Source organism: Gekko japonicus, unplaced genomic scaffold (genome assembly GCF_001447785.1).
Source record: "Gekko japonicus isolate JY-2015 unplaced genomic scaffold, Gekko_japonicus_V1.1 scaffold4199, whole genome shotgun sequence".
Lineage (NCBI taxonomy): Eukaryota > Metazoa > Chordata > Lepidosauria > Squamata > Gekkonidae > Gekko > Gekko japonicus.
This window is the reverse complement of record NW_015173263.1, coordinates 9,903-21,714: the sequence shown is the minus strand read 5'-3', so window position 1 is coordinate 21,714 and position 11,812 is coordinate 9,903. Positions and strand designations below refer to the sequence as shown.

Sequence of the window (11,812 nt, the reverse complement as noted above, 5' to 3'; positions counted from 1 at the left end):
AGCTATCCACATGATCCCTCTGTAGGCCACATGACTGAGTCACATGTGAATGCTGTAAATCCAATGGCTACCTGGCTGCATCATGTAATATTCCATCCAATCAGCCACACACCTGCGTCACACTTACCTGCCTGTGGCCCATCAGTCGAATTAGATGAGGCTTCCATCCAGTTTTGTTTCTTTGGTTCCTCACAAACACACATACAAGCTGACAAACAAAACAACCATCCACCTGAGTTCTTTAGTCTGTTTCGTGTTGGAATAAAAAGGGAGCAACGTGCCTCCAAGTATTGCCTGTTTATGAATGTAGTCTCCCTTGTAATTTTAGGGAATGGAAGACCTGGTGGATGCCGGCCTGGCAAAAGCAGTTGGGATCTCGAACTTTAACTGTGAGCAGATAGAAAGAATCTTGAGCAAACCTGGTTTAAGGTACATCCCTGCAAATAACCAGGTGAGGTATGAGTTTTGTTGGTTCTATAACTTCACCAGAGAACACGGACTCTCCAACAAGGTCTGATTTGTAGAGGGTGGGAATTGGAAGGGGATATTGAGGGATTACAATTTAGGTACTAATTCATTCGATTGAGAAATCCAAGAGAGTGAAAATGAAGGCATATCTACTCTATAAACATATATACATTTTATTATACCAGATCAACTGTCAGTGCTCTTTTAAAATATCCTGGGAACATCTGTTGTTTGATGAAGATGCTGAAATTCTGCTTAGGATCTTTCCTGAGCAGTGCAAGTGGAGTTGTTCTAGCGGAAGGCAAATGCCTCACCTCCTCCCTCTCAATGCAACCTTATATGCTCCCCCAAACTGTACTCCTGCAGGTCAGTCAGGGTTAGCAGGAGGCCTCCCACCGACCTGTGTTGCCCACAGTTGCTCCAAGCATGAGAAAAATAAATTTAAAAATGCTGCAGGCCTCTGCACCAGTACTTCACTTCCAGGTACAACCCAGAAGTGACAATGGGTGGCTCTAGAAATCGCTGGAAACTCTGTGGTAAAACCATAGAGTTCTACTGTAGAGTTTCCAGTGATTCCTAGAGCTACCCATTGCTACGTCCAGGTTGTACCCGGAAGTGATATGGTAATGACACCGATGTCACATGCCCCCTGTGTCCCCGCTCCCTAATCTTCCCATTGGTTGCCAGCTCAGCCTGGCAACCATAGGGTCAGTGGACCTAAAGCAACAGTGTGAGAAGCAAAATGGGAGTCTGTGCCAGGAGGGGGAATCAGAAAAATGTCCCTCCCCTTCTCTGCAGCCAGAAAAGCTGTCCATCGTAGGAGATGCTGCATCCCCAGGCCAGAGATCCCAGGATTTCCCTGGTGAGAAGACGTAACAGTTAAACCATTTTAAATCTGTAGTGTAGATATGCTCTCCCAGCTGAGCTCTGAGAAGCAGCAGGAGATAGAGCTGCTAGAGGGGTGAGTGTTTTTTTAATTGCTTTCAGCTGAGATGATTTAGCTGAGGGTACTGTCTGGGAGGACTGTGTTTGGGAATGTGTGGGAGAGTTGTGAGTTGTTGCAGAGTCCTGGCTGCTTGAGATAGGGTGAGAAAGGGTCATTGTTTGACTGTAATTGAGTGCCTGGGTGAATTTGAATAGCTGCTGGCCACACCCTCTGCTGGGGGAGGCTTCTGTTTAAGGCAGCACCTCTTATGTTACCACGCCCTTAAGGCCAGTCACCTTCTAAACCAACTATTTTTACTTTTGGAGAGATTGTGACTGGTCCGATGGTCCCCTGATGTCTCCGTAGCCAGGTCTTCTCCCTTGAATTCCAAAGGCTGTTTGGTAAACCTGGCATCCCAGAGGCCAGGCCCATTCCATCTTGTCCCGCCATTGGGCTTCCTTGTATATTTGATTGCATCAAAAGCAGCTTCCGTTCTCCCGTTGTCGGTGTCCCTTCCGTAGGTCAGTTTGTATCAGAGGTCATTTCGGGGGGGATCGCGGGGATCGCAGTTCCCCCGGGTGAGGTATGGGGGCGGGGCAGATGACGAAGCTCCACCCCCTGCTTCCGGCCGCCCCGCTTCCGGCCCTCATTCAGCCAGGAGGAGGCAGGAGAAGAGGGAGGGTAAATTGCTTCCTCCCTGCCTCTCCCCACCCCTGCCTGCCTGGGGCCAGGGAGGGCCTTCGCGGGGCTTCCTTGCACTCCCGCCGGCCTTGCAGGTCCATCGGCGGGCCCCTCATGGGGCTTGGCAGTGGAGCTGCAAGGCCGGTGGTGGCGGCTGGGACCGTTGTGGGCGGGGTGTGTGGCCTTATGACACACTTCCGGTGATGTCAGGGGGTGTGGCATATGCTAATGAGTTATGCTAATGAGTTCCCCTAGCTCTTTTTCTACGAAACGACCCCTGGTTTGTATCACTGAGGCATACAGTATAATTTTTCTCCCACAATTTGCACGGTAGTTATACAGGTACCGCACAATTAAACTACAGGGCTCGTTTATTGGCAGTGGAAATTGTATATGTTTTTACAGGGAGTAGATTCGGTTTGTGAAAAGAAGCAAAATCGAGGTCTTGGGGTAGAAGCGACAAGGAAGAAAAATTAGAAACCACCCCAGTTGCTCCGGTCTGGTTGTTCTGAGCCTCTGAGTAACACCCTGCAGGATAAACATATTGTTCTTTTGTGTTTGTAGATTGAATGTCACCCGTACCTTACCCAGGAAACTCTGATTAATTTCTGCCTTTCCAAAGGGATCACCGTGTGCGCCCACAGCCCCTTCGGCTCACCTGGTAACCCAGTGTAAGAGAGTTTTCTAGCTTTACTGCTCTTCAAGTCCATGGGCCCTGTCCAGAGGAAGTTGACCCTCAAAGGGGTGATTTTTAAAAATGTATTGTTGCAGGAGGGTTCGTGGCTTAGTGGTAGCCCGCTTGCGGGAAGGGCGGGGTATAAATGTAATGAAAATAAAATAAATAAATAAATAGAGCGTCTGCTTGGCATGCAGAAGGTCCCAGGTTCAATCCCTGGCATCTGCAGTTTAAAAAGGTAGTAGGTGAGGTGAAAGTCCTCTGCCTGAGACCCTGGAGAGCTGCTGCCGGCCTGAGTAAACACTGACTTTGATGGACTGATGGGTCTAATTCAGTATAAGGCAGCTTCATGAGTGTTACTGCATTTATGTTTGTTTTTCATTATTGGGGGTGGTGGTTGGCGCCTATAGATAGCGTGGCTGAATACAGTCCAGTAATAAACCAGTGTAATCATTGGGTTGAACAGGGTCCTAAGAATCCATGTTGTGGCATCTGAAATGAGGAGCCTCACTCCAGTGAGAGAGACTCGGGCTCTTTTTGTAGCAGGAACTCCTTTGCATATTAGGTCACACCCCCTAATGTAGCCAATCCTCCAATTGCTTACAGAGCTCTTCTTACAGGAGCTACTGTAGGCTCTTGGAGGATTGGCTACATTAGTGGTGCGTCGCTTAATATGCAAATGAGTACCTGCTACAAAAAGAGCCCTGGGCCCGATCCACCAGCTCTGCGCTAGCAGATTAACAGGATCCAGCCCCAAGTCCTGTTGAAATCAATGGAATGAATAGGTCATGGCCAGCCTGACTTAATGAGGTTTTGTGGTGGAATGTATTGTCAAAGCCACAGCTGGCTTACAGTGACTCAGTAGGGTTTCCAAGGCAAGAGACATTCAGAGGTGGCTTGCATCCACCAGCTCTGCGCTAGCAGATTAACAGGATCCAGCCCCAAGTCCTGTTGAAATCAATGGAACGAATAAGTCATGGCCAACCTAAGTTCAACTGACTTAACGAGGTTTTGTGGTGGAATGTACTGTCAAAGCCACAGCTGGCTTACAGTGACCCAGTAGGGATTTCAAGGCAAGAGACATTCAGAGGTGGCTTGCCATTGCCTGTCTCTGTGCAGCAGCCTCGGACTTCCCTGGTGGTCTCCCCTCCAAGTACTAACCAGGCTGTTTGTAGACACCTGCCTAGGAATGTAGTACCATTGGGAATGTAGCAGCTTCTTAAAATCCACAGCCTCATCCACAATTCTGTTTTCTCACAAACCATCAGAAAAGGCACCAAACCACTTGATATCCCAAGAGTTTGTTTTCCTTCCTGCTTATAGGAGCACCCTTGGGAAGACAAGGTATACGTCTCTGCTTGAGGACCCCACCGTAAAGAAGATTGCAGACAAGTACGACAAAACACCTGCTCAGGTAACTGAAACCTATCTGAACAGAGGTCTTTGCTTAGAACCTCCTATGTAAGGCACAAAGAAATACCGAAGCAAGGCACTATCCCACCACCCATTTTCTCTGCCTTAAGCGCAAAACCTCATATTACCCTGGAGATCTGGATTCAGGTCCCCAGCAGTGTAATGGAGCTGCAAAAAGCAGGCACAGGGAATAGCTCAATGGTAGAGCACCTGCTTGTCATGCGGAAGGTCCCAGGTTCAGTCCCCAGCATCTCCCGTTAGAAGGACCAGGCAGGAGGTGATGTGAAAGACCTCTGCCTGAGACCCTGGAGAGCCACTGCCAGTCTGAGTAGACAATACTGAACTTGATGGACCGAGGGTCTGATTCAGTATAAAGTCTCCACATAAAAGAACATGAGCCTTAGGAAATTGGGACATTAACAAGTCTAGCGTATCTGTTAAGAAATTCCAGATGTGCCCTCTTTCCTGCTCTAGTGAGCCCCTTGGAGGAATATATACATTAACACATTAAAAACTTTTAAAATGGGCTCCCTTGATAAGTAGAGTTTGAACATTTTTAGGGCAGTTATTTTCTAAGACTTGAATGTCAACCTTCGGATGCTTCAGTATAAGCCAGCTTCATGAGTGCAACACAGATCAGGGAAGGGGGTGGGAAACTATTTTACCCTCCCATGACATTTTCCTTATGAGAAATAGTGGGGTGGGAAACGGGCACAATATAGTTATGTGTCCTATTCTGTCCTGGAACTTGATGCAGAATGGCCCCGCTGACCTGTGAGCCCCTTCCAAAGTGGTTGTCCTGAGTCTGTACTTGGCACCACTGTCCTAAGTCTGCCAAACTCTTGGAGGGAATTTCTCACGCTTCTCCTTCAGTACATTGCCACCAGCTTGTCAATCTCAGGATTTCCTGCCAAGAGGGCCATCACTCCCAGCCTCTCTTCTGTGTTCCTGTTTAAAGGCTTCACGTAGGGCCTGCATTTCCTGTTACCCAACGACTGCTTACCACAGGGACAGTTTACCATGCTTATGCACTCAATCTAGCAACAGCGATCTAGCAACCAACCACCTCCCTTCTCCAGCACTCATTTTAGATAGTGTGCGTGTGCGTGTGTGTGTGAACAATGGACGTCTGTGTGGTACAAAGAACAACTATAAGCATTTAAAATACAAAGGATTTATTGAAAAAGGAAATTCCACACACATGCTCTACACAGCAATGGATCAAGCAAGGAATACAAAGAAAAGGTGCAAACATATAGTCCTCTGTCCTTCAGTTCTATACGTGCTCCAGCTGGTCTTATTCTTAGGTAGAAGTTACAGCATTCTAAAATATTCCCATTACCTGGGAATCTTTGTCCACTCTGCTGGCCTTTAGTTATCTTCACATGGCAGTGATGGCAATTAGGATTGAGCTCAGCTGTAAGAGTTCCTTCCTTCAGATATCAGCCAAATGGACCTCACAAAACTGACCTTGTTCCCCTCATGTCCAGGGAATTTATCTCCTCTGTGTCTCATTCCTTGTTTTCCTGTAACATTTAAACAAGTCTCCCATTTTAATTATTTATCTGCAGAGAATAACTGAACCCATTTGTAACATGTATGTTTCGAGACAGATTCCTTTTTAATCTGTGACTACGCAGGTTCTGCTCCGATTTCACATTGAGAGAAATGTGCCTGTGATTCCAAAGACAGACAAACCACACCGCCTCAAGGAGAATCTCCAGGTGAGCAGCAATATTTGACTTGGGAAAATTCATAGAAGAATTTAAAGTAGGCAGACAAAGGGGGAAGATGTTTTCTACGTACCTATAAATCCACACCCCTCTCACCAAATGTTAAATCAAATAATAATTTGGGGATCAAGTGAAGGGGAATCATGTGACAACTTAAAGACTAAGGCTTGGATCCTATACCTTCGCTCCACACATGCTTGTCTCCAGGCACTGTGGAGAAGGAGTTTGCTTTTTCTCACACAAGGACCACTGGGGCTCAATAAAAAAACACTGCACAAACAATGTTCATGAAGTTCTTGTCATTGTGTTTTATATATAAACTTTAATTCACACGATCCATTCTCGAATGTATTCAATATCCAATTAAGTGCTTTAAAAAAAGCTTTAAGTGCTTTATAAAAAACAATGAAATCACTCCCTATTTATGTGCTGCAATAATTTTGCCATGGTATTAATAAGATAATGAGGAACTGTAAAAGTGGTTAAGATTAGGTTTTGTGGTAGCAGTAATTTTTAAAAGTGGTCGTTTAAAATACAAAGTCTAAAAAATAAATCTGGCCTCTAAATGTTTGCTCTGGTTTTGTGATAGTTAATAGTTACTTCAAGGCAGCCACACAGAAACTAAATGTCTCTTTGACTGTCCTGAGGCAGCACACTACCACTTATTCACAATGAAAGATACGATCATTCTCTCAAATGATGGATCCTTTTAACAGGTCCCAGTCTTCTGACCAAGGAGTTCAGAAGTTTATTCATTTATTCCAGGTTCTGGATGAAAGTTTGATACCCCCACCTGAAAATAATTCAGTGTTCCAACTAAAAAAATCACTTCAAATCAATCTAATTATTCTTGATATGGCTAAGTAAGCAAGGATCACAAATGTACAGAAAATATTAGCATAGGTGAATGAGATTAAAAATAAATAAGCGTACATGTCATTTCGTGTTCTACCTAAACAGAAATTATAATTCATTTTAAACTCAAGGATTCTTACCAGTCTTTGTAGAAAAGATAGGAATTCACAGAATACTATATATGAGAAATTCAAGGGTTATAGGGTGTGGCTAACCTTTATAGACACAATTATGTGGGCCAATGCATAACTTTATTAAACCTTCTCTAATTTGTACTTTCTAAAGGCACAGTGTGATGTACTTCTGAACATACTGTGATGTTTTCTCAGATGAATTCATGTAGCTTTGTTCTGTCCTTCCTGAGATCCTTCTGGACATAAATCCAACTATTAACCCGAGTTTTACATTAAAAATAGTCTCAAACAAGAAACAACAGATCTACTGGTATGAGAGTTGTCTGTCCAAGGCCGAGAAACATGCATGCTTACTATTTTGCACAGAAAGTGAAAAGCAAATTTTCAGACATACTTAATGCTATATGTCCTAAGCAATATACATGATTGATATTGAAGTCCACGACACCCCTTAGTCTAAAGAAAACTTGTCAAAGCCTGGCTTGTCGATGTTCAAAAAATGTGTGTGGCAGGAAGAATATACTTTTTTGTGGGCTTGTGAATTCACAAAATTCATCTGAAATTCCCAGGCACTGCCATTTTGATTTGAATCCTGACAATTTTGGACACTCATTGTACTATATGCATCTCATTAGAACTACGGGCACAGCCCAGTCCTAATTCAGCAAGTTTGGGGATGGGCACGAACTGGCTTACAAATTAAAGTTCATGTTGAATTTTGGCTGGTTCATGGTTCACAAACTTAAGTTGAGGCAGATCAACCGGCACGAACTTTCCACAAAACTTTCAAGTGGTTTGTGGTAGTTCATGGATGGACACATTTCCAGACAGACTGTCCGTTCAAGTGGTTTGTGGTAGTTCATGAATGGACACATTTCCAGACAGTCTCTGCTCTATTGGACTCGAAAAATATCAGTATTCCCAAATATTCCCAAAGACCAGTATCAATATTGTATTGGGATTTTGGTAAATATTCGGGAAACGGGAATTTATTCAGCTCCATTATATCCTATGAGGACAGTCCCTACAGGGTATAATGGAGAATCAATCCAGGGGTATTTAGGGCTCTGGGAGACTGTTTTATGAGGTAGAGGCACCAAATTTTCAGCTTTGGTATTTGGGCAACTCCCCCCCCCCATTTTTAAAAAGATTGGACCAGGGGGTTCAATTCTATGGGCTCCCAAGAAGGTGCCCCCAACCTCAATTAAGTCACCTTCCATTTTGCTCTATCTAAAATCAAGGAGCCTGCATCCCATATTGCACACAAAGTTCAAATGAAGCCTGTGGAAGTGGACTTACCAGCAGTAATAAAGTAGGTGCTAAGTAAATCAGGAGAGTTGAGGCACTGGGATGGTAGGAGCTGACCCGTAACAGGCATTTAAACTGGCAGTCAAAGGGATATCTGGAACTGGGATAAGAGTGGACCATAAGGTTTCCTTACATGGAAACAGGAAGTTGTTATTAGGGGTGTGCATTTGGTTTACCCGAACAACAAAAAACGCCCCAGAAAAATGCCTTATAGGGTTTTTTTTGGGTTTTTTAAGCAGAAAGGATATTAGAGTTTCTTTCTGGTTACTACTATAGCTGAGCCTGAATAAAATCTGATACTATTCAGCTTCTATTTGGGTGTGGTGTGGAGAAGGCATTTAAAGAGACCGCTGTCTCTTTAAATGCCTTCTGAGTTCACTTGCCGAGTTGTGCTGCTGCCATGGTGGCGGCACGACTTAGTGAGCTAATTCAAAAGGAATAAAAGCCAAATGATACCGACTTTTAATTGGGCACAGCTATTTTGGTAGCCAAATCAGATTTTCCAGCCTGTATTTGGCTGAATAAATACCTGAAAAATACCTATACATTCCTGCACATGTCATTCTGCCAGAAAGCACATTCCTGGGGACACCTTCTTTGGAGGGCTGTAACTCTGACAAAAACAAACGTAAATACATACAAGTTGGGGGATTCCGTTACATCTTTGTTATGGCTAATATGTTACCTCATACATTGTCTATTTGTATTGCGTCCATTTTTATCACCATATATTTTGTGTAAATATTTGCACTGTATTTAAAAATATAGTTCGTACTTTCTTCTAATACGGTTATATGACCATATTGTTTATTTATTGTAGTCTTCCAACCATTTGTAGAATTTTGACCATGCCACAAACTTCACAAACTGAACCAGTTTGTTTGGCACCTAAAAGTTCATGATAGGTCGTGGCTTGTGAACCGAGCACACCATGAACCACGAACTGAAGTGCATTTTCCTGGTTCATGCCCATCCCTATTAAAGACATGCATCAGTCTTCCATTGAAATGAAAAAGATTTAAAATATCTGTCTTTGCCTGGATCCTGTACTGTAGTCACATATATTAAACAGGTTATATGTTCTTTGTTTTTTCCAGGTGTTCGACTTCAAACTGTCTGATGAAGATATGAAAACACTGTTGTCTTTGAACAAAAACACAAGAGTCTATTCAATGCCCCCGTAAGTCACTCTCCATGCTCTGCAGGATAAGGAATCGAGGTGTTGTGGCTCAGTGCTACAGCACCTGCTTTGTATTCAGAAGCGCCAAGGTTCAGTCCCCAGCATCTCCCAATTAAAAGGATCAAGTCACATGGGATGTGAAAGACCTCTGCTTGTGGCCCTGGAGAGCTGCTGCCAGTCCGAGTAGACAATACTGACCATGATATTCCAGTGGTATGAACTCTGTGTCAGGCGATATTGTGTCATACGTTCAAGCACATCAACAGTACATAGAACTGCTTTTTAGTCATAGTCAGCCTGTTCATAGGTTGGATGTACTCTCTTTACGTGTAATCAAATATTTGATTTGGCATTCTGAGAATTCCAGTTTGAATTAAAAGATGGTTGTTATATATGCATGTGTCACATGTATGAGGGGACCTCATGGGGGTTCATCTAAGGTGGGCAATCCCCTCCCAGGAGCCCTCTAGCGCCACACGTCCCCTCTCTCCTGCCTAGGGTTGCCAGACTCCCCAGTGGAGGCAGGGGTCCCCTGCTGCCAGGCCCTGCTAGCTGGCAGAGTGAATTAGCAGTAGAAAAGGGAAGGCCCAGGCGACATTGCTGGCCTAGCATAGGAAGTGACGTCATCACACCAGCAACATCCAGGTGGTGCTTTGGTATTTGGGAAAAACCTCTATGGTAGAAGCCAGTTTTACCATAGAGTTTTGCCCAAATACCTGTCAGGTTCAACAGCAAGTAAAGCCAATGTGAGGTGGCAGTCAGGGCTTCAGAGCACGGGAGAGGCTGCAGGTGTGTGTGGGGTGGAAAGCTGAAGAGTGAGGGGGAAATAAAGGTAGGTTGATGATTGGCTGGGAAGGAGATAGGGTTGCCAACTCCAGGTGGGAAATTCCTGGAGATGTGAGGGATGGAGCCTGGAGAGGGTGAGGTTTCAGGAGGCGTGGGACCTTGGACAGGTACAAAGCCATAGACTCCACCGTCCAAACCAACTAGTCCCTTCTGGGGAACCATCATTGCCAATCTCCAGGTGAGGGCTGGAGATCACTCAAAATTACAACTGTAGCAGAGATCAGTTCCTCTGGAGAAAATGGTGGACTCAGTGTCATTATACCCTGCTGAGGTCGCCACAGCAAATGGACACTGAGTGTTCAAGGCCGGGGCACCCGCCCAGAGCCTCTTTCTAGAGGCCGTTGTAATTATTTCCGCAACGGGCCTTTTTCCTAGTATGAATATAAAACTGGTCTTTTAAAAAAATAAATTCTGTTTGTGTAACTTCAAAGGGGTGTTGTTTATTTCCAGATTCAGCCAACTGGGGTAACCCGCCGTGCCACAAATTTCCCTCAACAACTTTTAGAAAAACTAAAAAAAACCTCTGCATTCTTCTTTTGCAGGTGTGCCGAACACAAGGAATATCCTTTCCACGTGGATTACTAAATTCATTGTTGTCTTCACACCCGTAGTCTAGGGATTTCCAAAATGTTAATGTTACCAGCAGTTTTCTGAAGAATAATGTCTGCTTTGTGTTTGTGTGTGTGGAGGGGAGTATTTAATCAATCTTCTTCCCCCCATATACTTTTCATTTAAACTCTTACAAATTTAAATTGCCCAGGGGCTATCACTAAAGAGAACATGGGAAGAACAAAAATGCAGCTTAGCACAGCCAGTGCCATGCTTTGCAAGGTGCAAGTGGGCCTCTGCTGACAAAAGCAGCAGTCTAGAGAACACGCTTGTGTAACGTTGAGATAAGCTTATCTAGGGTAGATCTAGGTGTGCAGTTTATTACTCTTAGGATACTTTTACACATCTGTCACCTATTTTATCACACACACACACACAATTATCTTTATTATACAATCCTGGAAGTTATATACTTACTACAACATTTCAGTGTGTTCGTTTATTTTGTTTGTTTGAATTCTGGAACTTTTCCAAGCAAATTTCTTTCTCCCCACCCCCCAAGTTTATTTATGAAAATTTGAACAGTACAAACAGTAAAATCAGACCTTTGTCAGAGTAAAAATACATTAAAACGTCAATCAAAATTAGTATAACTCAGAATTAATAAACTGATATAACCATACAGCCATATTTGTCTATTGCTAATAATCGGTATAATTGTAGTGAGTGCTCGGACTAAGGGAATATGAATTAGAAACAAAGCCATTTGATATAAATTGGGTTGGAAGGTAGAAGATCATTCTCCAACTTATATTGTATCCAGGGGTAATTTCATAGAAAAAGAGCTTATTTGCATATGCCACACCCCCTTACATCACCGGAACTATGTCAGAAGGCAACACCCACTGCTCAGGCTCCACTGGACTGTTTTGGATTGCTAGCTATTGGTGGGGGCGGGAGGAATGTGCAGATCTGTCCTCACAGAGGAGGGAGAGCTTGTACCTGAATAAAACTTGGTCTTAAAGGTGCCACTGGACTGTTTTG

At 44.0% G+C, this 11,812-nt stretch overlaps 1 protein-coding gene across 2 annotated transcripts in view; it reads left to right on the top strand.

Moving 5' to 3' along the window:
- LOC107120169 (aldose reductase-like) overlaps positions 1-11,314 on the top strand; it is a 31,438-nt gene extending 20,124 nt beyond the window's left edge. For both annotated transcript variants that reach the window (XM_015422815.1, XM_015422816.1), the window contains 6 exons: positions 329-451; positions 2,639-2,745; positions 4,074-4,164; positions 5,804-5,887; positions 9,291-9,373; positions 10,762-11,314. In XM_015422815.1, coding sequence (XP_015278301.1) covers positions 329-451; positions 2,639-2,745; positions 4,074-4,164; positions 5,804-5,887; positions 9,291-9,373; positions 10,762-10,804 — 531 coding nt within the window. In that variant the 3' untranslated portion in view covers positions 10,805-11,314. The remainder of the gene's footprint in view (positions 1-328; positions 452-2,638; positions 2,746-4,073; positions 4,165-5,803; positions 5,888-9,290; positions 9,374-10,761) is intronic.
- Positions 11,315-11,812: the final 498 nt, after the last annotated feature.